At 44.9% G+C, this 27298-nt stretch overlaps 1 protein-coding gene across 1 annotated transcript in view; it reads right to left on the bottom strand.

The window, feature by feature from the left end:
• Window positions 1-236: 236 nt before the first annotated feature.
• Window positions 237-27298, bottom strand: part of LOC117506609 (transcriptional activator GLI3-like) — a 176593-nt gene continuing 149531 nt past the window's right edge. The window contains exons 2-7 of the mRNA XM_034166130.1: window positions 15462-15570; window positions 4792-5018; window positions 1224-1325; window positions 940-1137; window positions 497-665; window positions 237-301 (exon numbers count right to left, since the gene is read on the bottom strand). Of these exons, the coding sequence (XP_034022021.1) occupies window positions 1013-1137; window positions 1224-1325; window positions 4792-5018; window positions 15462-15532 (525 nt within the window). The 5' untranslated portion in view covers window positions 15533-15570 and the 3' untranslated portion in view covers window positions 237-301; window positions 497-665; window positions 940-1012. The remainder of the gene's footprint in view (window positions 302-496; window positions 666-939; window positions 1138-1223; window positions 1326-4791; window positions 5019-15461; window positions 15571-27298) is intronic.

Genomic DNA, 27298 nt, shown 5'->3' with positions numbered 1-27298 from the left:
ACTAAGCCACGTGCATGGGCAATGGTGATGTTCACAAGCAGGTTTGTAATGTTTATAGACTATGCATGTCCATGAAAGTGAGAAGGGGGCTGAATGGGGAGAAGTGTTTTTTTTCAAGTGAATTCACTGGGTTGGTTTCATGGTGTTTTAATTCATTGAAAACCAACTACACATCCGTGACTGTTACTGCACCTGGGTGCCGGTGGAGGAAGGACTGGCCACATCTCCCTCCGACCCTCTCCTCCAGACTCTTCATGTTGAGGCTGTCCATCACGCCTCCCAACCCCGGTTCTGTCTTCAACTGCACCAAAAACACACAATTACCACTACTGCCAAACACTCAGTGTGAGGCAGGTCAGTCTGTCTTTAGACATATCACACACAGATTTTCACTCTCCTGCTGACCAGCCATGTTTCTTTACTCCAGTCTTCTAGCAGGAGCAGAAGGAGCACTGAGTCTAAATTCTTTGTAAGATGTAGGAGAGCATTTACTTACATGTCCATGCTTGGGTGGAGCGTGCAGCCGAGGACTGTGGGCAGGTAAGCGAGGTGCTTGGCAAGGACCAGGTGTGTGTCCACCCATAGGCGTTCCTCCACCACCTCCATACATGGAACCCTGTGGTCTGGACTGGCAGTTTATAGAGCTGGAGTAGCCCAAAGATGGACTGAAGGAGCATCAGAAGAAACAAATATGGCAATTACCAAAAAGTAAACATTCTCTGTCAATTTGTGTCATGGTAAATCTGCTGGAATCAGAAGAACAAAAGCTGTATTTGTAGTCTCGTTCACTTCATGTTAGTCATTTGCCAGACTGTTTTGTGTGTAAAGGCTCAAAAAGCATTAAAGCAAATGCATGCAAAATAAACAACAAAACCTACTGATTTATTTCAAAGTTCCACAAACAGCACTTGAAATCACATTCATTTTTTAAAATCCCACCTCATGGCGCCCACAGAGAGATGCCCGTAAGAGCTGGCTGCGTTGGGATTGCACCGAGAGTTAACAAAGGCTATCAGGGAGTTGGGTGACGTCCGGATGACCGTCTGCAGGTCAACGCTTGCGTCAGACAGAGGGGAGATGGACAGCGCTCTCTTTTACTCAGCTTCAGCATAGAGCGAGGCGTGGAGAACCTCGAGCCTGAACGACAACAGGAGGAGCTTTGAGTGAGGAGGTTCATTCAGTAGAAACCATGCGCGTCGTGGCATGCTGAGCTGTTTCCTTACCGTCACCGGAGCCAATCTGATCAGAAGCAGGCTGGACTTGACAGAAGCTGTGATGAGACGATATCATGTTGCTCTGGTTACAGTACGGTGCCGCACTCCCACCTGCCAAACATCAGGAACACTCAAACACGGAAACAGGTCTGACAGAAATTCCACAAAGCTGTGACGAGGGGCGATTGAGAAGTCTGGATTGAGAAGTGTGGTTCTCTATTTTTTTGCATTCTGAGAAACAAACATTTCTCAACGTTGCACCCAGTGAGTCAAAACTTCCCACATTCGAGAAATTGTTTCTCAGAATGCCAAAAATTTAGCACCACACCCTACTTTTTCTGGCTGAAGCTCAAAACCTCTTAATTGCGCCTCGCATGTTGTAAATATCCATTCGTGCCAAAGATTGGGATTTTTCTGTCAAATAAATATAATTAAAAGACAAACAATAATACTGAGAAAACAAACTACAGCTCTTTATAAAATAAATATAAAAATACATATAACACATACAATGGATAAATGATATGCCATAAATAACATCACCTTATCCATAATTGGTGCCATCCCCCCCCCATGTGGCCAGTAACTGCTAATACAAGAGTCATCAAGAGATGACATACCCCCTGGTCCCCACAAATCAGAAATACAAAGTGTCTGGATCACACAAGTACACCCTTATGCAAAATATAAATGAAATTGGTCAACTGGTTCTTGCGATATCGCGCTACCAAGAGTGGCAATCACAATATCTTGAATATCTCGCTGTGCCCTTGAAATTGACCCCAGGCTGCCGATAATCGACTGGTGTGGGGGATCACCCAAGTAAACCTCTTATGCTAAATATGAATGAAATTGGCCAACTGGTTCTCGAGATATCATGCTAACAAGTGAAAATGAATGGAGGGATGGATGGACAGACAGACATGCTGATTGTTATATCGCCCCGTATTCATACCTGGGGGATAAAAAAGTGATGGAATTGTGTACAAAATCTCAACTACACACCTTGTCCTGTGCACGTAACAAATTATGACTGGCTGAGCAAGGAAGTATGTGTTTCAGCACAAACAACAGCGGTGCCCCTGAAGTCAGTGAGCTTGAATTTGGAACTCAAATCAGTACACTGACATGGTGGTTATAAGACCTCATCAGACCTTAGGAAACGCAAATTTATACTCATAACTGTAGCAGATGCTGAGTTAGTTTTCGTGACATTTTTCAAGTCAAATGGATCCTAGTCAGTTTTGTATTTTCATGTTGTAAAACAAAACAAAAAACAGAATTTTCTTCTCCTTCCGGCTGCTTCCGTTAGGGGTCACCACAGCAGATCAATCGTTTCCATCTCACCCTGTCCTCTGTATCTTCCTCTGTCACACCAACCACCTGCACGTCCTCCCTCAGCACATCCATAAACCTCCTCTTTGGCCTCCTTCTTCTCCTCCTGCCTGGTGGCTCCATCCTCAGCATCCTTCTCACTATATACTCTGGATCCCTCCTCTGCACATGTCCAAACCATCTCAATCTCACTTCTCTGATTTTGTCTCCAACCATCCCACCTGAGCTGTCCCTACTACTGCAAACAAGAAAGGGCTCAGAGCTGAACCTTGGTGTAATCCCACCTCCACCCTGAAGGAATCTGTCGTTCCTACTGCACATCTCACCGCTGTCACTCTATCGTTGTACATGTCCTGAACTACCCTCACATACTTCTCTGCCACTCCAAACTTCCTCATACAATACCACAACTCTTGTCCCGGAACTCTGTCCTGAGCTTTCTCTAAATCCACAAACACACAATATAACTCCTTCTGGCCTTCTCTATACTTCTCCATCAGTACTCTCAGAGCAAACATTGCATCGTAGTGCTCTTTCTCTACATGAAACCATACTGCTGCTCACAGATCACCTGTTTTTCATGCTACAGGACAGTTCCATGCCTCCGCTGGAATGTCATCGGGACCAGCTGCCTTTCCACTCTTCATCCTCTTCATAGCAGCCCTCATTTCATCAATACTAAAATCTTGCACTTCCTGATTTACTTTTGCCAACATCATCCAGCCTTTTCTCTCTCTCTCTCTCTCTCTCTCTCTCTCTCTCTCTCTCTCTCTCTCTCACATTTTCTTCATTCATCAGCTCCTCAAAATATTCCCTCCATCTTCTCAACACACTCTCCTCACTTCTCAGCAGATTACCATCTGTATCTTTTACCACCCTAACCTGCTGCACATCCTTTCCAGCTAATGTCCTTTTGTCTGGCCAGTCGGTACAAGTCCTTTTCTCCTTCCTACCTCTTCAACTTCTTGTACAGTTCGCTGTATATCTATTCCTTAGCTTTGCCACTTCTCTTTTAGGCTTATGCCACATCTCCTTGTACTACTGTCTACTTTCTTTATCTCTCTTACTATCCCAGTTCTTTTTTGCCAACCTCTTTCTCCTTTTGCTTTCCTGGACATCTTCATTCTACCACCAAGTCTGCCTTCCTTCCACTGTCCAGATGTCACATGCAGTACCTTCCTAGCTGTCTCCCTCACCACATCTGCAGTACCTATCCAGTTGTCCAAAACTGCTTCCCCTCCATCCAGTGCCTGTCTCACCTGCTCACTGAATTTCACACAACAGTGTTCCTCCTTCAACTTTCACAATCTGATCAATTGTTGAGCTCTCACTCTCTTTTCTTCTTCACCTCTAAAGTCATCCTACAAACCACCATCCTGTGCTGTCTAGCTACACTCTCTCTTGCCACCACCTTACAGTCACCAATTTCTTTTAGCTTGGATCTCATACAAAGAATGTAGTCTACCTGTGTGCACCTTCCTCCTCTCTTATGTGTCACCCTGAGCTCCTCCCCCTTAGTAGGTATTCACCACAGCCATTTCTATCTTTATTGCAAAATCATCCACCATCTGCCATTACACATTCCTGTCCTTGATGCCATATCTACCCATTACTTCCTCATCACCTCTGTTCCCTTTGCCAAAATGCCCATTGAACTCTGCTCTTATCACCACTCTTTCATCCTTGGGCACACTCTCCACCACCTCATGTAACACACTCCAGAAATATTCTTTCTCCTTTATCTTGCAACCTACCTGTGGGGCATATGCACTGATGATATTCATCATCACCACTTCAATTTCCAACTTGACACTCATCACCCTGTCAGACACTCGCTCAACCTCCAACACACTCTTTCTTTAAAATGACCCCAACACCATTTCTCTTCCTATCCTCACCATGATACAACAACCTGAACCTACCATGTATGCTCCTACTCTTCCCTTCCACTTGGTCTCTTGCACATACAACATGTCTACCTTTATCCTATCCATCATATCAGCCAGCGCTCTCCCTTTACCAATCATACTGCTAACATTCAAAGTCCTGACTCTAATGTTCACCCTTCTACTTGTAGTTTTCCTCTTCTCTCGCTGTCTGTGGACACATTCTCTTCCTCTACTTCTTGAAGCTAATAATGGTACATTTGAGAAATGCCAATCGAACATTTCCTCCAGCATCTTCACATCTAAATTAGCAGCAGCTGTGAGATTAAACTGATGTAAAAGATACTCTGACTCACCCTCTGTAGGCAGCCTGTGACCCATCATGCTGTGAGGAGGCAGAGCCTGAGGAGGCCTCATGCATTGATCCAAGCAGTGGCCAATCCCCTGTTCCGGCCCTGGTCCGTGACTCATGTTTGGAGTCATGGGGTTATACATAGACCGGCAGTCCTGGGTTGGGCCGTTAAGGTGCGGACCATGCAGCAAGGATACATCGCTGTATGGAGGCTGATCTGGTGGGGCGAGGCTGGACGTCAACAAAAGACAAAAGAACAAATCCTCATTTTAAAATAACTTACATGGAGTATGGTGCTGTAAACCCCAGCGATCTGTATAAAGTTCCTAATAACATACAAGGGAATTGATACATTTTGCAAGAGGACCACCGCAGCATGATGCCTGCACAGTGAAGTACAAACTGACATCAGCAAACTGCTAAAAAAAAAAAAAGATGGTTTGGCTCATAACCTACTATTGGTACCAATACTGACAAACTTAGTTGTGCACTGAGGGAGTGGAAGCAGAGTCTCTTTGGATAGCCAAGAAGCACTGATGGTCATCCGACCAAACGGGAACATCCCACTAGACCGAAGATTCACTAGTCAGAAGGTTCAGGTCAATAAATGAATATATTTTGATGCCAAGTTTCAGTAGTCTGCACTACTAGCTGTATACTTACATGTGTTTTTCGTTTCAGTTAAAAATACATTTCTTTCATCTGTGATTTGAAAGTAAATGTTACTTTTATAAAAAAAACAAACAAACAAAAAAATAAATACGTTATTTTTGTTTTTAACTTTGGTAGTTATAAAGATGCACAGTACAATGTAAATGTCACAATATTCCATAATTAAAACTTTGGCATTTAATTCAAATGGCAGTTATCCAACCTTCACGGGTGACTCTGTGAACTGAGATATCAATCAATCAATCAATCAATTTTTTTTATATAGCGCCAAATCACAACAAACAGTTGCCCCAAGGCGCTTTATATTGTAAGGCAAGGCCATACAATAATTATGTAAAACCCCAACGGTCAAAACGACCCCCTGTGAGCAAGCACTTGGCTACAGTGGGAAGGAAAAACTCCCTTTTAACAGGAAGAAACCTCCAGCAGAACCAGGCTCAGGGAGGGGCAGTCTTCTGCTGGGACTGGTTGGGGCTGAGGGAGAGAACCAGGAAAAAGACATGCTGTGGAGGGGAGCAGAGATCGATCACTAATGATTAAATGCAGAGTGGTGCATACAGAGCAAAAAGAGAAAGAAACAGTGCATCATGGGAACCCCCCAGCAGTCTACGTCTATAGCAGCATAACTAAGGGATGGTTCAGGGTCACCTGATCCAGCCCTAACTATAAGCTTTAGCAAAAAGGAAAGTTTTAAGCCTAATCTTAAAAGTAGAGAGGGTGTCTGTCTCCCTGATCTGAATTGGGAGCTGGTTCCACAGGAGAGGAGCCTGAAAGCTGAAGGCTCTGCCTCCCATTCTACTCTTACAAACCCTAGGAACTACAAGTAAGCCTGCAGTCTGAGAGCGAAGCGCTCTATTGGGGTGATATGGTACTACGAGGTCCCTAAGATAAGATGGGACCTGATTATTCAAAACCTTATAAGTAAGAAGAAGAATTTTAAATTCTATTCTAGAATTAACAGGAAGCCAATGAAGAGAGGCCAATATGGGTGAGATATGCTGTCTCCTTCCAGTCCCCGTCAGTACTCTAGCTGCAGCATTTTGAATTAACTGAAGGCTTTTTAGGGAACTTTTAGGACAACCTGATAATAATGAATTACAATAGTCCAGCCTAGAGGAAATAAATGCATGAATTAGTTTTTCAGCATCACTCTGAGACAAGACCTTTCTAATTTTAGAGATATTGCGTAAATGCAAAAAAGCAGTCCTACATATTTGTTTAATATGCGCTTTGAATGACATATCCTGATCAAAAATGACTCCAAGATTTCTCACAGTATTACTAGAGGTCAGGGTAATGCCATCCAGAGTAAGGATCTGGTTAGACACCATGTTTCTAAGATTTGTGGGGCCAAGTACAATAACTTCAGTTTTATCTGAGTTTAAAAGCAGGAAATTAGAGGTCATCCATGTCTTTATGTCTGTAAGACAATCCTGCAGTTTAGCTAATTGGTGTGTGTCCTCTGGCTTCATGGATAGATAAAGCTGGGTATCATCTGCGTAACAATGAAAATTTAAGCAATACCGTCTAATAATACTGCCTAAGGGAAGCATATATAAAGTGAATAAAATTGGTCCTAGCACAGAACCTTGTGGAACTCCATAATTAACTTTAGTCTGTGAAGAAGATTCCCCATTTACATGAACAAATTGTAATCTATTAGACAAATATGATTCAAACCACCGCAGCGCAGTGCCTTTAATACCTATGGCATGCTCTAATCTCTGTAATAAATTTTATGGTCAACAGTATCAAAAGCAGCACTGAGGTCTAACAGAACAAGCACAGAGATGAGTCCACTGTCCGAGGCCATAAGAAGATCATTTGTAACCTTCACTAATGCTGTTTCTGTACTATGATGAATTCTAAAACCTGACCGAAACTCTTCAAATAGACCATTCCTCTGCAGATGATCAGTTAGCTGTTTTACAACTACCCTTTCAAGAATTTTTGAGAGAAAAGGAAGGTTGGAGATTGGCCTATAATTAGCTAAGATAGCTGGGACAAGTGATGGCTTTTTAAGTAATGGTTTAATTACTGCCACCTTAAAAGCCTGTGGTACATAGCCAACTAACAAAGATAGATTGATCATATTTAAGATCGAAGCATTAAATAATGGTAGGGCTTCCTTGAGCAGCCTGGTAGGAATGGGGTCTAATAAACATGTGATGGTTTGGATGAAGTAACTAATGAAAATAACTCAGACAGAACAATCGGAGAGAAAGAGTCTAACCAAATACCGGCATCACTGAAAGCAGCCAAAGATAACGATACGTCTTTGGGATGGTTATGAGTAATTTTTTCTCTAATAGTTAAAATTTTGTTAGCAAAGAAAGTCATGAAGTCATTACTAGTTAAAGTTAATGGAATACTCAGCTCAATAGAGCTCTGACTCTTTGTCAGCCTGGCTACAGTGCTGAAAAGAAACCTGGGGTTGTTCTTATTTTCTTCAATTAGTGATGAGTAGAAAGATGTCCTAGCTTTACGGAGGGCTTTTTTATAGAGCAACAGACTCTTTTTCCAGGCTAAGTGAAGATCTTCTAAATTAGTGAGACGCCATTTCCTCTCCAACTTACGGGTTATCTGCTTTAAGCTACGAGTTTGTGAGTTATACCACGGAGTCAGACACTTCTGATTTAAAGCTCTCTTTTTCAGAGGAGCTACAGCATCCAAAGTTGTCTTCAATGAGGATGTAAAACTATTGACGAGATACTCTATCTCCCTTACAGAGTTTAGGTAGCTACTCTGCACTGTGTTGTTATATGGCATTAGAGAACATAAAGAAGGAATCATATCCTTAAACCTAGTTACAGCGCTTTCTGAAAGACTTCTAGTGTAATGAAACTTATTCCCTACTGCTGGGTAGTCCATCAGAGTAAATGTAAATGTTATTAAGAAATGATCAGACAGAAGGGAGTTTTCAGGGAATACTGTTAAGTCTTCTATTTCCATACCATAAGTCAGAACAAGATCTAAGATATGATTAAAGTGGTGGGTGGACTCATTTACTTTTTGAGCAAAGCCAATAGAGTCTAATAATAGATTAAATGCAGTGTTGAGGCTGTCATTCTCAGCATCTGTGTGGATGTTAAAATCGCCCACTATAATTATCTTATCTGAGCTAAGCACTAAGTCAGACAAAAGGTCTGAAAATTCACAGAGAAACTCACAGTAACGACCAGGTGGATGATAGATAATAACAAATAAAACTGTTTTTTGGGGACTTCCAATTTGGATGGACAAGACTAAGAGACAAGCTTTCAAATGAATTAAAGCTCTGTCTGGGTTTTTGATTAATTAATAAGCTGGAATGGAAGATTGCTGCTAATCCTCTGCCCCGGCCCGTGCTACGAGCATTCTGACAGTTAGTGTGACTCGGGGGTGTTGACTCATTTAAACTAACAAATTCATCCTGCTGTAACCAGGTTTCTGTTAGGCAGAATAAATCAATATGTTGATCAATTATTATATCATTTACCAACAGGGACTTAGAAGAGAGAGACCTAATGTTTAATAGACCACATTTAACTGTTTTAGTCTGTGGTGCAGTTGAAGGTGCTATATTATTTTTTCTTTTTGAATTTTTATGCTTAAATAGATTTTTGCTGGTTATTGATAGTCTGGGAGCAGGCACCGTCTCTACGGGGATGGGGTAATGAGGGGATGGCAGGGGGAGAGAAGCTGCAGAGAGGTGTGTAAGACTACAACTCTGCTTCCTGGTCCCAACCCTGGATAGTCACGGTTTGGAGGATTTAAGAAAATTGGCCAGATTTCTAGAAATGAGAGCCGCTCCATCCAAAGTGGGATGGATGCCGTCTCTCCTAACAAGACCAGGTTTTCCCCAGAAGCTTTGCCAATTATCTATGAAGCCCACCTCATTTTTTGGACACCACTCAGACAGCCAGCAATTCAAGGAGAACATGCGGCTAAACATGTCACTCCCGGTCCGATTGGGGAGGGGCCCAGAGAAAACTACAGAGTCCGACATTGTTTTTGCAAAGTTACACACCGATTTAATGTTAATTTTAGTGACCTCCGATTGGCGTAACCGGGTGTCATTACTGCCGACGTGAATTACAACCTTACCAAATTTACGCTTAGCCTTAGCCAGCAGTTTCAAATTTCCTTCAATGTCGCCTGCTCTGGCCCCCGGAAGACAATTGACTATGGTTGCTGGTGTCGCTAACTTCACATTTCTCAAAACAGAGTCGCCAATAACCAGAGTTTGATCCTCGGCGGGTGTGTCGTCGAGTGGGGAAAAACGGTTAGAGATGTGAACGGGTTGGCGGTGTACACGGGGCTTCTGTTTAGGGCTACGCTTCCTCCTCACAGTCACCCAGTCAGCCTGCTTTCCCGGCTGCTCGGGATCTGCCAGGGGGGAACTAACGGCGGCTAAGCTACCTTGGTCCGCACCAACTACAGGGGCCTGGCTAACTGTAGAATTTTCCACGGTGCGGAGCCGAGTCTCCAATTCGCCCAGCCTGGCCTCCAAAGCTACGAATAAGCTACACTTATTACAAGTACCGTTACTGCTAAAGGAGGCCGAGGAATAACTAAACATTTCACACCCAGAGCAGAAAAGTGCGGGAGAGACAGGAGAAGCCGCCATGCTAAATCGGCTAAGAGCTAGTAGCTACGCTAAGCTAGCGGATTCCTAAAAACACGCAAAGTGAATAATGTGTAAATAATTTAGAGGTGATTCAGCAGAAGGAGTGCTTTAGTTAAGGCACGTAAAGATTACACTGGGAAACAAATCGTAATCTAGATAACTAGATCAATCTAACTGCGCAGATTAAACAGCTAACAGATACAGAAAAACACCGCTGTGCTCCGGAACAGGAAGTGATACAATACCGCAGTGAGAGCCAACCACCAGTAGAGTTATGTGATATTTGTCTTAATTTGGAGTAAATACACACACAGACTACTGAACCTTCAGACTAGTGAAACTTTGGACTACTGAACCTTCAAACTAGTGAACCTTCAGACTACTCAACCTTCAGACTAGTGAACCTTCAGACTACTCAACCTTCAGACTAGTGAAACTTCAGACTACCGAACATTCAGACTAGTGAACCTTCAGACTACTCAACCTTCAGACTAGTGAAACTTCAGACTACCGAACATTCAAACTAGTGAACCTTCAGACTACTCAACCTTTAGACTAGTGAAACTTCAGACTACCGAACCTTCAAACTAGTGAACCTTCAAACTAGTGAACCTTCAGACTACTCAACCTTCAGACTAGTGAACCCTTCCCTCACCAAATAGGAGCTTTAAATATCTAAGCTGTAAATGTCACAAGATCCAACAGGGACTTAAATGAAGAGAGAAAATCATACTTGGTATAAAGACCCTAGACTGTATATGTACTGGATGCCACCAATAGATTTCCTGCAGAGACATGGAGGAGCCATTTTGAAGCTCAAAAAATTGCTGGTCTGGTTGCCGCCATGTTCGCAGTGCTTGCTCTGCCTACGCTAAAGTTAATCCATAAAAGGGTAAAGAGGTGGAGTGCAGACGAGACCCTGTGTGACCTGGGCACGATGAATGAAGCCCGAACATACCCCCATCTCAGCATTACCAAGCTAACAGGCTAACCTCAGTTCCAGTGTTTTGCTAAAGCTTTTTTTGGAGAGTGGGTGGTGAATTTCTTAAAGGGTGGCTTGAGTGTGGTTATTAAAAATTATGACTGCCTTATTTGCACAGTCATCAACAGTTAACTGGACCTAATGTCATCAAGCTACAGATAGCTGCTCATGTTGTTAGCATACCAAATTAAATAACATGGACATTTTACTAGCTGGAAATACTGAAGCACAGATTTATTACACAATGCGTTAGGACAATTAACCACACAACAAGCCATATTATTACAGATATTTGCAATAAAATGCTCATAAAGGGCAGGCATGGCCCTCCACAACAACTAGTAGCCACGGCTAATGGTCTCTGTGCTACCAGAGCTTTGAGCTCGGCTCAATGTCTACACACTAGCTGTTATTCAAAGTGACTACACAATTAATTAGGCATAACATTATGGCTAAGGAGTTACCAAAACAAACAAACAAATGAACAAAACCCGCATACAGCTGTCAGAGAGGCTATGAAGACCAAATGTGTTTTTTTTTTCTTTTTTGTACCAGGGTGCAAACATTTTTTTTTTTCTCCTCAAACATTGGACATTTAAACATGTGCTTCTAAGGAAACCTGCTCACTTTTGGGGGCAGCCTCAAGTGGATATTCAAAGACTTGCACCTTCTTCTTTTAGGTATGTCTCACTTTTGACAGCTGGAGGCTGGGGCTTGATGAAGACCCTGTAACTGCCATTTAAAGTATAAATCTGAAAGGGACACTCAGAGTATAACACTTGTCCTTGCTTGTTTGACACAGATTCATGCAAATTTAACTTTTTGTGATTCAGTGATACCATATTATATGGTTCTTTGTGGCCTTGACATTTGATCATTTCTGTACAAAATGCATTACTTGATCCTTCAGTAACATATGAAATCGTGTTTAATCCACATTGACTCTAAACTGTTAGAGTTAACCAGACCGTGACATTTTAAGACCACCAAGGTCAAAGGTTGTGTGGTGAAAATAAAACTGATATATGATTTGTGGTTAATTGTACACAAACAAAGGAGTACCATAACCAGTTTCTCGAAGGAGACATTCTAAATATTCTCTCTATATAAACTTTGGACCAAAACATTGACCTTTGCCTGTGACTTTGACTTTTAACCTTTTTTTTTTTTTTAACTCAGATCACTTTGTCTCAAGCTCTCCTTTAAACATATGGCCAAGTGTAGTCCAAATCGGATTAAAACTCTAGACGGACACACACGACTGAAAACAACCTCCACGTTAAAAAACCCAAATCCACCCAAATCATCGGCACTGCACTATGTTGTGACATCCACCTTTCACCGCCAGATGGCATGTAGTTCTTATGATGCACACTGTGACAACACGTCTGGCTCATTGGAACTTTCCAGACTTGAATTGCAACTTATTTTCTGAGCTTTTCTCCATCTCATTTGCTGTTTCATCGTCTTTCTCTTCTGTTCTTTTCCCGCGTTCCCTCTCTTTGTTGAGGGTCGGCCTTCATCTGTCCACCTTCTAAATCTTCCTTTCACTTCTTTCATTCTTTCACAACGTGTATTCCACGCAGGAACTTAATCTGTCCACTCTAATCCACTGAATTTACCTCCCTCCCATTCTCACCCATCTCTCCCTCGCTCTGTTTCTCTTCTGCCATTCATTCCGCCTGTTGTACTTCAGTTTTTCTCTCTCTCTCAACTCCCCCTCTATCCTTTCTATCTCTGTCTCCTCTCCTGTTCTCCCTCTCTGCTTCTGTCCCTCTTTTTTTCTCTCACCCTGGGTAACCTGAGCGGGGTGAGGCGCAGTCATGCAGAGCACAGCGGGGCCTGGTCAGCCTGTAATTAGCAGCTGTCAGGGAGCGAGAGAGAGAGAGAGAGAGAGAGGCCGAGTCCACCCGCAACCTGGGTGGCACGAAGAAGGGAGGGATGACGGGGTGAAGGCGGAGAGAGGAGCCGAGCCAGCACTGTCCACAATAAAACACACCAAGACCCGCACTTCTGCACCCGGGCCATACCTGAGACGGTAAAACGGGAAACATTTGTGAGCCTCAAATTTGGATAAAATCTTAGTTTTCTCATCACTGTTGTGACCAAGCTGACGGCAAAAAGTACATGCGGCAAGACAAGCGCACAGAAATGAAAGTTTTCTCTGACTTACGGGTGCTTGTGAGCACTTTCTGCTCAAACAACATACAGAAATTAAAGGTTTATTCCTGTTGTACCACATGACAACTTTTTCAAATTTCAAGAACGTTATTCGATTTTAAATTGTTTCATTTCATGTTGTACAATGGCAAAGTCATACATTTTTCAACATGATTATTTCAAGAATACAACAGCGTATTACTTCGAGTTACAGAAAGATGTAGAATTACTGACCCAAATGAAAAAAATATATATATACAGAATTTGGTACAGTTGTTCCTGTTTTGTATAAAGGGGACAAACCTGATTTAAAAGACTCTTCTGTGTCACCAGTTGCTGTTTTCTGTTTGACACAGCTGTTTGTCCTCCTATGGCCACCATCATGGCATATACGTTTTTTCATGTAAGAGAAACCTTATCTGTAACAAAAGCTGATTAGTAAAGTAAAGTTAATAGTAAAGTTAATTTTAGTTGAGTGATTAAATTAAACTTATTTCTACAGTGCCAAATTATGATAGAAGTCATCTCAAGGTGCTATACACGAGCAAGTCTTGACCTTACACAACCCATACAAACTGAGGACAGTGGTAAAGAAAAAAATCCCTCAGCATTTTCTGATTCTCAGAAGAAAACCTCAAGGAGACCAGGCTCAGAGCGGTGGCCATCTGCAACAGCCGTACTAACAAAATAGAGCAAAAGCACAACACAGAATTGTCAGAACATGCAGTGACATAGGTAAATGTGGTAGGTACGCAACTGTGTTCCATCAGGATGTGGAAATTTGGGTACCAATAAAATACTATATTAGGAAGTAGACACTGGTCCTGAGGTCCATTGGGCTAATGCTTATCCACAGATATAGAGAGTTCTGGAACCCTGAAGGTGAAAGTTTGATCCTTCTTGGATGGGAAGCCAGTGCATCGCACGTTACTCCCTCTGCAGAAGGCTGGTACTCATTTACAGCTGGGTGGACTGAGGTGATACAGGCAAAGTGTCTAGTCAACACATATATAGGTAGCCTGAGAACACCACTGGATTCAAACTTACTTAAATTCTGATGCCACAGAGCCACCTGCTCTGCTCTGCTCTGATTTTTCCCAGCTTGACCGGAAAAATCACTAAGAGCCCTTGGGCAAGGTCCTTAATCCCCTAGTTGCTCTTGGTGTGTAGGTGTAGTGAGCACCATGTATGGCAGCACCCTAACATCGGAGAGGAATGTGAGACATTATTGTAAAGCGCTTTGAGCATATGATGCAGATGGAAAAGCGCTATATAAAACGTAGACCATTTACCATTTGAAGTACTTTAAAATTTAAGAAGTGATATCACTGGGAAGTCAGGAACCCATTTTGTTGTGGAAAAGGTAAGCTTTCATTATATAACGTATACTACAATTGTATTGAGAAATATCAATTAAAAACATCGCAAATGCTACTTGGAGGGTACTGGAACCATCTTTCAGCTGCTCTGGTTATAAAGAGTTCAAGGTTACCCATTGTTCTCTCATCTACAGTATTTTACTGCCCTGTCAGATTTTGCTCTTTTCAACAGCTAACACTAGGTATTCTGCACAACATTTAACTAAATTAATTGACAAACAAAATGCACATCTGGGTAGATATGGCTAAGACTCAAACGGTAGAATGGTTAATTCAACTGCAGAAGCGCTCTGGAAATATCAAAGCATCTGCATCCCTGCCAACATTTGAATTTGCTAATATGGGACACCCACACGTGGCCACGAGAACCAAGGGCGCGAACCCTAACTAGGGGGTCCAGGGCGTGCCTGGACCCACACAACTGCGGGACTAATGGGCGTCCTGCACACACTCATGCGGGTCACAGGACACACGGGTAAATACCGGGACTCTTCCGCCCAATGCGGGTCAGTTGGCAGCGCTGCATCTGACGTACATATTGCCGATAAGGACAAGGTCATGTGGCTGGTGGGGATGTGACCTTCTACATTTATCCAGAACCTAGCCCTTTAATGAAGTTTAGGACGGATGATATACGGTGGCATAAAAAGTCCGGATCTCCCCATTTGCTCTGCAAAGAAGTTAAATGCCACTTTATCCACACATGGCAAAATGTTATGTTTTAGTAATGTGGATGTGCTTTTGGCAGTTTTTGAAAACAGCATCACATGTGTTCTACATATGTAGCATTTTCTTGATGGCAGAATTTAAGTAATTAAAGAATTGATGAATTTTGAAGGATCTCATGTGTGTGTTCTGCTGCAGACTCTTACCCTCTGGAGGGGTGACTGGGCGAGGTGTCATAGTGGTACAGCCCCTGATGTGGCTGCATGTCCACTGGCATTGGAGCTCCGGGATTTTGTGCTCCCTTACAGCCTGGACCTGACGCACAAAGACAAGGCCGTGGTGAGAGACGAAAACCAAACAAACAACAGAGCCAAACCATGTTACACAGAAAAAGAAATATACTAAAACACTTGTGGCAGGGAAGAAAGAAACATGTAGGATGTTAATAACAGACCAAACCAAAAAGGGTTAGGGATAAAATAAGCTCTCTTGAAAAGCGTGAGCACTAAACATTAACGTGGAAAGTACCGTCTTTTATTTATGTGACGTTAAGGTTTATTGTTTGCAGTGGTATTTCTACTTTCAAGTTTCATATTACTATAGTCAAATGTTACTGAATCTGCTGCCTTGTTAATAAATATCCCATCTACCTGGTTGTCAAACCTTCTTTTACTTGTGGTGAATAAAGTCCACATAAGATGATGTTGCCCTGGTTACCAAGCAAGATAGTATGCTTCACAGTTAATCAACACCAACATTGTATTCATTTAACTTTATCTTTTGAATTTGTATGAATATTACATCTACAGTGGACAATGACCTTCCTTGCCAAGAGAAAGGATATTCCAAGTGCCCACCCCCATGAGCTGTCTTCAGGGTTGGACCTGGGCATCACCCTGGAGTGCTCAATGCTTCAGCAATGTGCTAGTCACAGACCTCCAAAAGCAAGACCCTAGGTGCTGGCATATGGTTTTACCTTTTCTAACTCCTTCGTAGCACATACTGCAGAGTTACTCTCACGGACTACAGGAACAGGCGTTCTACTTTTCTATCTCAAGGTTTTTCAAGCTGAAGAACCAGAATATCTGGGTTTGAGATGGTCTTAGATCAAGACTAAGTTCCAGGCTGTCAGTGCCTTCTTGGATTCAGCCATCAATTATATAGTTGTGAGACTTGGATGCTAACTAGTGACTTAAGGCCACAACTACATGTCTTTGGTCTCTTCAGAGGATCCTTGGGTACTGCTGGAATGACTATGTCATATGAATAATTACTGTATTTTCCAGAGTACAGTATAAGTCACACCTTTTTCTGCATGTCTTTTTAACACAGCATTTCCCTGAGGGCGAGTTCAACAGTAGACAAGAACTCAGTGTAGCACATGTGCACACCATAGCCTGTGCTGTTACTTAAGATAAGGACTCTTAAATTTCAAAATAAGAAAGATGGACACATAAACTTTCCAGACTTGAATTGGGCAACATATTTCATATTATTTGATGCAGCTCATCATGTGGACATGAACTGCTGGCCCACAGCAAAATGGAGAAATGAACAGCAGATTTTTGCAGGAAGCTATCAATGTGCGGCTGTGAATGGAATTCTTTTGCACAGTGCCTGTGTTTTTAAAATTTAAACTGTTTTAACTTATATATTGATATGATCAAGCTGAGTGTTTTAACTGCTTGTATTTTATTTATTTTAATGATCACTTGATATTGTTAACTTGTTTATTGCTGCTGCCAGTGGTGGCTGGCCCATAGGGGCGCTCAGGCGCTGCCCTCCTAGATGTGGAGGGGAAAAGTCATAATATATATATATTTAAAAAGTATTATCAATGTCAGTTTTACTTAATAGTATGTGCCTACATGTAATATGAATGATTAAAACAACACTTCCTCCAACTGACTCTCATTCAACAGTGCATTTCCGCCGACAGAAGCAGAGAACGTATCATTCCTCATCTTGGGCGATCATTCAAAGTGCCCTTGAAGTGCAGCGAAATAACCAATTGTATGTAGTTGCTAGGGAAAATTAATAAATATTTGGCAAATCAACACTGCCAAAATTAATGGCTTTGGGGCGCCGGAATTTTAGCCCTTGCTACAAAAATGCGGGAATGTTAGATTGCTACAGTCAGTGATATACGTGACGCTGCAGCTGCTGCTGTCAGTCAGTCAGTCAGGCAGGAAGAGATGATGGTGACGACGACGTTTGGGTTATATTTATTTATTTTTATTTTGTCTCAGTGTGTTTTGCTGGAGTAAGTTGAAGAACTCTTCGGAGGTTTAAAACGGGACAAAACTAATCAAATCAATGACACCAAAGTTTCGCGGGGATCCTTTTGGAGGCGCATGGAGGTGCGCACATCGGATCTTTCTCGTGGTTTAATGACAATTGCACATACTGGTTGGAGGAGAGTCGTTTGTCTGACTCGTGATAAACCGTGTCAGGCTTCATTCACACTGTCAGCGCGCACACGTCACGGAGGCTGCTGATCTGCGCTCTTTACAGCAGGGTGGAAAGGAGCGCATCCACCTCTGCCAGCTGCGGACTGACTCCTCTGGATCCACTTCAGCTCAGGTGAGCTGACGAGCTGCTCGGATTTATTCCCGAATGTTGCTCCTGGTGTGGAAACGAGGATGAAAATTTAAGATAAAACGAATGAGTGATGTTTTTTTTTTGTTTGTTTGTTGTTGTAGGGGGTCAAAGCTGTGATCTTTTTTGGGACAGCAGACCAGTTATAATGATAATAGGGGAGGACGGGGCTGTTTGTAACGGTGTTCAAAGCTGCAGCCATGCTGGTATTTTGATTTCACTTTACACGTTATGAGGATCAGTTCACAGAAGTGAAATATTCTTTGGAGTATTCCACACTCTAAAACAAATTATTTGCTCAGTTTAAAAACAAAACAAAACCCTAAAATAGCAATTTGCATGTTTTTTAAAGAAATTCTAACTCAGCCACTGAGTACACACAAGACATTTATAGTAAGACAAACCCAGGTTTAGCAATGCATTTAATTAAGTGTTTTTTTATACTTAATTTGCTTTGTCCTCTACACTGTTAATTAATTTTAACCAATTTAATTTAAAGGTTTTGGTGTTATTAGTTAGTCAAGTTATTTAATTTAAGTTTTTCAAGCTTCTTTAGTTTGCCTCCATTCCACTCAGTAATGTTCATGCAAAATATTACCTTAATTTTCTCTCGCTCTTTCTCTCTCTCACACACGAACTTTCTCTCTCTCTCTCTCTCTCTCTCTCGGAAGGTGGTGTGAACATTGTCGTATGTACATAATGTTCTTTTGTCAATTGAAGAATTTTTCCATATTTTGAAAGAGTGTAAATTTGGTGATATTTTCTATTTTGTTAAGGTCGGTGTCATTGTGAACCCCAGGATCTGTTTGTCTGAAGATAATGTCAGTACAGTACAGTTTGGTGTACTATGTGTGTAATTGGTGTCAAATGGTGAAATGTTCTTTGCTGAAGAACTTGAGTGTTGTATTTGATACTGTTCCTTTCCAAAGTAGAAATGGGGCCTAATATAGCTGTAAATGGTTAACTTTATCTGTAAAACTGCTGATTTTGAGAAGGACATGAAATGATTATTGTGGAATTGTAGTAATTTTCCGACTGTTCACTTGAATGCCTGTACTGGACAAGGCAAGGGAATCTATTGGCACAGCAGCCCCACCAAGACCGTTTTTCACCAGAAGCCACTGGCTGCTGCCTTTCTTGGCCAGGTCACCCTTGTAAAAGAGGTTTAAATCTCAGTAGGCTTTTTATCTGGTTAAATAAAGGTTATAATGTGGTGTGTACTAGGAAAATGGTCAAATCCTAAAAATAAACAAGATGGAGAAATAAAAGTTTGATTGACAACATAATGGATGTTATTTGACACAAGAAATCATCAGCTGGACATGAGGTTAGCCACAGGGTTGGAAACACTCCAATAAAAATGTGAGTCCATTTGATTTTTCGATCAGCTCTTTAATTTGGGGGTTTTGTGCATTGTTGTAGTCTACCTTTATTTTTTTAAGCAATTTTTTCTTTTATTATCGTTTATTTTGTTTTGTGCTTTTGTCATTCATTGTTATTGTTATTAACAAACAACGCGACTTTTCAGAATATAAGTCGCACTGGAGTATAAGTTGCAGGACTTCCCAAACTCACTTAAAAAACAAACACATGACTTATACTCCAGAAAACATGGTACTTAGGGAGACTAAAATGAGGAAGTATGGCCTGCATAGTGTGAAACAACATGTATGGCATTTTGCAGATGTGGCAGATTTCTCAGGGTACGCATAACCTATATCTACAAAGAAAACTGAAACTGTGATCAATGTTTACCCAGAGGAAAGGTCATTTATGTGTGTAGGTAATGAGACTCTTGGGTTGCCACCATGACTAAGTGCAGCCCAATCTCACACTTTTGTTTGTTTAATCACATTTTAGTCACGTGGATTTTTTTAAAACTATTTTTTAACCCTACCCCTTCTCCTAACCCTAACCCCTACAGACCCCCCGTGTCACCCCGCATTTCGTAATATTGTCACAAAATGAATTCATGACACAGTCACAAAAATATGGTGCATTTCGTGAAGATATCACGAACTAATAAATTAATTCGCTTTTCGTGATCCCATTACGAGCTGCTGTGAGATTGGGTTGCTAAGTGCCAGATGGAACCCTGGTCGCCATATTTATCAGCTAAATTGGAGCAAAACTCTTACCACGCTAACCACTACACATGCTGAGCAGTTTGGCAGTTGGAATATCGTGTATAAATGAGATTGCTGTCATGAATTCTGCTGCCACCAGACGTAACTAAAAAGGTTACACAAACTTTGTGGAGGGAACGTGTCATGTATATTTGCACAGATTAAAGAAAACGTGACAAAAACAACACACAAAATCTCTTCCTTTTTTTCTTTTTACTTTAAATGTCAAAAAGCTGAAGAAAGTCAAATAGCAAAGGGATTCCAGCAACAAAACGGAGTGGAACAGAGCCTGCTTTTGTATGAAACGTGTATTAAGACTGTGCCTGTCAGCGAGGGTGCATGTTATGGTAATACGAGCTGAGGGATCATGGGAACAACCACCTGCTCATTACATCCGACCACATCAGTGCAGGTACTAATAGTCACAAGTGTGGCTTCGTACATGCTAGAGGTAATTACTAAATTATACAAACCAACAAAATTACACATATAATCCATGTTTAACTACACTACAGAGACTACAGTTGCAGCTGGGTTTGTTTGATGGCTGTTTTTTTAGGTCTACTCAAAATTAATATACTGGATTTCAAAACTGTATGGTATTACTCAAGTACATTTTCCTAGACACGCAATGTGTGCCATTAAAAATAAATGGGTGCAAAAATTATTTTACTGTTGCATGAGCAATACTGAGCAGTATTTATTCTAAGGGCCCCTCTAAGCACACCTAAAAAAATGGCTCTTTGGATGAACTCAATTCAATTATGTGCAGGATTTCCATCTAATAAATATATGCAGCCCCAACTCAAATAAAACACATCCATGCAAGATAATGTCATTTAATTTCGTTGGGACTACATATATTTATTAGGTGGAATCCAATCTAATGAGTCACTTTTTGACACAAACAAATGACTAATTGGATGAACTCAATTCAATTATAGGCAGGATTTTCATCTAATAAATATATGTAGTCCCAACTAAACTAAATTAAATTATCTTGCATGGATGCACTTTATTTGAGTTGGGGCTACATATATTTATTGGATGGAAATCCTGCTCAGAATTGAATGGAGTTCATCCAATGCATCAGTTTTTTGAGTGCATGCTTTGGAGAGTGAAACTGTACGCCTGTATTTTATTTATTGTGTTTGCACTTCAGTAAAAAAAACAAAACAATGATCATCATACGATAATTTCAGCCATGCTTCTTTCAACGTGCTTTGATTTCTGCCAAAGCTATTAGATGGATGAAGGTGAACCTGTGAAGGGTTTGTTTCAACAAACGTCAAGGTCATTGGGGTCAAAGGTAAAACTTTAGATTCCCCCCGCCCCGACTACAATGTACACCAAACTTGGCATACATTTTTAGGTCATCCGGGAACCAACCCGTTCTGTGGTGTCATGCATGTGGCACCAGTGCATACTCTCAGTCTTGACTTGGCTCTGGAATTACCCAGGTGAGATTAAATTTACCAAATGTGAAGCTACTCTCACACAGAAGGCGTGTGCGTGGTGTGTTAGTGGACACCACTGCCATGCTGTAATCGCCTTGCACATGCCTAAGCTCACTGCAAATACTGGCAACTGTGTTGGGAAGGTGTCGTGACACGGACCCACAACAGGGGGCGTTAATGAACGGACAATGGATAAGCCAAAGAGTAACAATTTAATGTTGTGAAGCGCACAACGAAGTACAGACAATAACAATATTGCGGAATGTCAATCATACACAAGGTGACGTGTGGCAGGCTCGAAGACAGAAGACGTCCGGAGATAGAAGAGCCGGACGGCTTCCACCACCAACGGATCTGAAGAACACCGGAGCCGCCAAGCCCTGCGCCCCAGGTGGCCACTGTCTTCAGCAGTCAGACCCGGTACTGCTGGCAGAGAACAGAAACAGTTTTGATGAGTGTGAGTACGCACACTCAGTAATCCCACAGTCTGTGTTCTGTAAGGGAGGGAGCACTTCCACCTCCAGTCACACACTCGTGCAGCTCCTGTCTAACCACTTATCTGGTTGGGGTGTGAAGCGAAGCCGTCGCTGATCACACCAAACGCCAATCCCACAGATAAGGCAACACCCACAGGAAAACGGCTGCAAAGAAGAGAAAATTACCTGTATGGTAGCTGATTTCTCGGCGGGGAGGTGGAGTTGCAGTCCGGCTTTTATAGAGGTTGACGTAGATGAGTGACAGCTGGTGGTGATGATGTGACAGCTGTCACTCCACTGGTTTCAGCGCCCTCTCGTGCTTGAAGCCCGCACTCCAAGCAGGGCGCCATCTGGTGGTGGTGGGCCAGCAGTACCTCCTCTTCAGCGGCCCACACAACAGGACCCCCCCCCCCCTCAACGGGCGCCTCCTGGCGCCCGACCAGGTTTGTCCGGGTGCCGGGCGTAGAAGTCGGCCAGGAGGGCCGGGTCCAGGATGAAGCTCCTTTTCACCCAGGAGCGTTCCTCGGGGCCATACCCCTCCCAGTCCACCAGATACTGAAACCCCTGACCCTTACGACGGACGTCCAGGAGCCGACGCACGGTCCATGCCGGCTCCCCGTCGATGATCCGGGCAGGAGGCGGTGCAGGTCCAGGGGTGCAGAGTGGTGAGGTGTGGTAGGGCTTAAGCCGTGACACATGAAAGACAGGATGGATCCGCAGTGAAGCTACAGCTGCCAGCTTCACTGCGGCCGGGCTGAGGAACTTTGATGATGGGAAACGGTCCAATATACCTGTCCTTGAGTTTCTGCGAGTCCACTTGAAGTGGGATGTCCTTTGTAGACAACCACACCTCCTGCCCGGGCTGGTATGCAGGGGCCGGGGAACGCCGGCGGTCTGCATGGGCCTTGGCCCTTGTCCGGGCCTTCAACAGGGCAGAATGGGCGGCCCGCCACACCCGGCGGCACCTCCTGAGGTGGGCCTGGACCGAGGGCACACCGACCTCTCCCTCCACAAGTGGAAACAATGGGGGCTGGTACCCCAAACACACCTCAAACGGGGAGAGGCCAGTGGCTGACGACACTTGGCTGTTGTGGGCGTACTCGATCCAGGCCAGATGGGTGCTCCAGGCCATCGGGTGCGCGGAGGTAATGCAACGGAGGGCCTGCTCCAGCTCCTGGTTGGCCCACTCTGCCTGTCCGTTAGTCTGAGGGTGATACCTGGACGAGAGACTCATGGTGGCCCCCAGTTCCCTGCAGAAACTCCTCCAGACCTGAGAGGAGAACTGAGGGCCACGGTCTGAGACGATGTCCGCTGGTATCCCATGCAGACGCACGACGTGGTGGACCAGGAGGTCTGCTGTCTCCTGGGCCATAGGGAGCTTCGGGAGGGCCACGAAGTGGGCCACCCTGGAGAACCGGTCCACTATCGTGAGGATGGTGGTGTTGCCCTGGGACGGTGGGAGGCCCGTGACAAAGTCCAGGCCGATGTGGGACCAGGGGCGGTGAGGTACCGGTAGGGGCTGGAGGAGTCCTGAAGTCCTCTTATGGTCAGCCTTGCCCCTGGCACAGGTGGTACAGGCCTGGACGTAGTCCCGGACGTCGGCCTCCATAGACGCCCACCAGAAGCGCTGCTGGACCACTGCCATGGTTCTGCGCACCCCGGGATGACAGGAGAGCTTGGAACCATGACAGAAGTCCAAAACCGCAGCTCTGGCCTCTGGTGGGACGTACAGTTTATTCTTCGGGCCGGTCCCCGGGTCCGGGTTCCGTGTCAGGGCCTCCAGGAAGGTCTTCTCCACATCCCAGGTGAGAGTGGCCACGACAGTGGACTCGGGGATGATGGTCTCTGTGGGGTCTGACAATTCGGCCTTGGCCTCCTCTTCATGCACCCGGGACAGGGCATCCGATCGTTGGTTCTTGGTCCCGGGGCGGTATGTAATCTAGTTAAAGCGCCCGAAGAACAGTGACCAGCGGGCTTGCCTGGGGTTCAGCCGCTTGGTGGTCCGGATGTACTCCAGGTTCTGATGGTCCGTGAAAACCGTGAAGGGCACTGTCGCTCCCTCCAACAGGTGTCTCCACTCCTCAAGAGCCTCCTTCACCGGCAGGAGTTCCCGATTGCCGATGTCATAGTTCCTCTCAGCCGGGGTCAACCTGCGGGAAAAATAGGCACAAGGGTGGAGAACCGTATCGGACTCCCCGCTCTGGGACAGCACGGCTCCTATCCCTGAGTCAGAGGCATCCACTTCCACTGTGAACTGGCGAGTAGGATCAGGCTGCACCAGAACTGGTGCAGACGAGAACCGGCGCTTCAACTCCCTAAACGCGGCTTCGCACCGATCCGACCAGGTGAAGGGGACCTTAGTGGAGGTCAGGGCTGTCAGGGGGCTAACTACCTGACTGTAGCCCTTAATGAACCTCCTGTAGAAGTTTGCAAAGCCGAGGAACTGTTGCAGCTTCCTACGGCTTGTTGGGTGAGGCCAATCTCTCACCGCCGCAACCTTGGCCGGATCAGGGGCGACGCAGTTGGAGGAGATGATGAACCCCAGGAAGGACAAAGAAATGTGGTGGAACTCGCACTTCTCACCCTTCACAAACAGCCGGTTCTCCAACAACCGCTGTAGGACCTGACATAAATGCCGGACATGAGTCTCAGGGTCCGGAGAAAAGATGAGTATGTCGTCTAGATATACGAAGACAAACTGATGCAGGAAGTCCCGCAAGACGTCATTAACCAACGCTTGGAATGTCGCGGGGGCGTTTGTGAGGCCGAACGGCATGACCAGGTACTCAAAGTGACCTAAGGGGGTGTTAAATGCCGTCTTCCACTCGTGTCCCTTCCGGATCCGAACCAGGTGGTACGCATTCCTAAGATCGAGTTTGGTGAATATTTGGGCTCCATGCAGGGGCGTGAACACCGAATCCAACAGAGGTAATGGGTATCGATTGCGAACCGTAATGTCGTTCAGCCCTCTGTAATCGATGCATGGACGGAGTCCGCCGTCCTTCTTACCCACAAAAAAGAAACCCGCGCCCATCGGGGAGGTGGCGTTCCGGATCAACCCGGCAGCTAAGGAGTCCCGGATGTAGGTCTCCATTGATTCGCGTTCCGGACGTGAGAGATTGTACAGCCTGCTGGACGGATACTCAGTGCCCGGGATCAAATCGATGGCGCAATCGTACGGTTGGTGCGGGGTAAGGGCGAGTGCCAGATCTTTGCTGAAGACGTCAGCAAGATCGTGGTACTCCTCCGGTACCGCCGTCAGATTGGGGGGGACTTTGACCTCCTCTTTAGCTGTCACACCGGGTGGAACCGAGGATCCTAAACACTCCCGGTGGCAGGTTTCGCTCCACTGCGTCACAACCCCAGACGGCCAATCAATCCAGGGATTGTGTTTCAACACCCATGGAAAACCCAAAATCACTCGGGAGGTAGAAGGTGTTACATAAAACACAATCTCCTCCCTGTGATTCCCAGACACCACCAATGTCACGGGCTGTGTCTGGTGTGTGATTAATGGAAGAAGGGTGCCATCTAGTGCCCATACCTTTAAAGGTGAAGGCAGAGCCACCAGAGGGAGCCCCACTTCCTTTGCCCAACTGCTGTCCAGCAGATTCCCTTCCGACCCCGTGTCTACGAGTGCTGGGGCGTGAAGGGTTAACTCCTCACTAAGGATCGTGACTGGGATTCGTGCGGATCTACGGGGTTTCCCCGCGTGCGTGTTATGGCCCACCCTTAGCCCAGTTTCTAAGGATGGACGTTGTAGTTTGACCGTTTGGGGCAGTTCCTCTGAATATGACCACTAGAGCCACAGAAAAAACACTCCCCGCGGGCCAGCCTCCTTTGTCTGTAATTTGGTTTCACTTTGGCCCTGCTTGTGTCAATAGCTTCGTCAGCAGGGGGAGCTGTTGCCACACGGGGCCCTCTCGCTGTGGAGCGTTGGGACGACGGCACCCTTTCGGACCCGGAAGGAAGAGGGACGGCTCGTGCCCGGTCACGCCCCCCGCCCTGCTCCCGACGGTGTTCCTCTAAGCGGTTGTCTAAACGTATAACCAGGTCGACAAGCCCGTCAAAATCCCGCGGTTCCTCCTTAGCCAGCAGATGCTCCTTCAGGACCGGAGACAGTCCGTTTATGAAGGCGGCGCAGAGTGCAATGGTATTCCAGCCGGACCTCGCAGCCGCGATGCGGAAGTCGACTGCATACTCGGCTGCACTCCGGCGCCCCTGTCGCATTGACAGTAGCACGCTCGAAGCAGTCTCGCCTCTGTTGGGATGATCAAAAACCTATTTGAACTCCCTTACAAACCCAGCGTATGACGTTAGGAGCCGTGAGTTCTGCTCCCAGAGCGCCGTAGCCCAGGCGCGTGCCTCTCCTCGAAGCAGGTTAATAACATAAGCCACCCGGCTAGCGTCTGACGCGTACATGACAGGACGCTGTGCAAAGACGAGCGAACACTGCATTAGGAAGTCCGCGCACGTCTCGACACAACCTCCGTACGGCTCCGGAGGGCTTATGTATGCTTCAGGGGACGGTGGGGGGGGTCGTTGAACAACCAGTGGGACGTCTGTGTCTGACAAGGGACCAGCAGGAGGAGGTGCTGCAGCAGCGCTTTGGTCGCGCACCTCCACCCTGGCGGTGAGAGCCTCCATCCTCCGATTGAGAATAACGTTCTGCTCGGTCACCAGATCCAACCGAGCAGTGATAGCGGTTAGAATCTGCTGCAGCTCACCTAACACGCCTCCTGCTGGCGCCTGTGCACCTCGCTCTTCCATTGGCTGTTCAAACTCGGGTTGACGCCCCTCGGGATCCATGACGCTGGCCGAGAAATCCTGTTGGGAAGGTGTCGTGACACGGACCCACAACAGGGGGTGTTAATGAACGGACAATGGATAAGCCAAAGAGTAACAATTTAATGTTGTGAAGCGCACAACGAAGTACAGACAATAACAATATTGTGGAATGTCAATCATACACAAGGTGACGTGTGGCAGGCTTGAAGATAGAAGACGTCTGGAGATAGAAGAGCTGGATCCCACACGGCTTCCACCACCAACGGATCTGAAGAACACCGGAGCCGCCAAGCCCTGCGCCCCAGGTGGCCACTGTCTTCAGCAGTCAGACCCGGTACTGCTGGCAGAGAACAGAAACAGTTTTGATGAGTGTGAGTACGCACACTCAGTAATCCCACAGTCTGTGTTCTGTAAGGGAGGGAGCACCTCCACCTCCAGTCACACACTCATGCAGCTCCTGTCTAACCACTTATCTGGTTGGGGTGTGAAGCGAAGCTGTCGCTGATCACACCAAACGCCAATCCCACAGATAAGGCAACACCCACAGGAAAACGGCTGCAAAGAAGTTCAGACTATTAGTCAGTGTTTTCGGTTTAGC

The sequence above is a fragment of the Thalassophryne amazonica genome, chromosome 3 (genome assembly GCF_902500255.1).
Source record: "Thalassophryne amazonica chromosome 3, fThaAma1.1, whole genome shotgun sequence".
Lineage (NCBI taxonomy): Eukaryota > Metazoa > Chordata > Actinopteri > Batrachoidiformes > Batrachoididae > Thalassophryne > Thalassophryne amazonica.
Note: the sequence above shows the minus strand (reverse complement) of the source record. Positions and strands in the feature narration are given on the sequence as shown.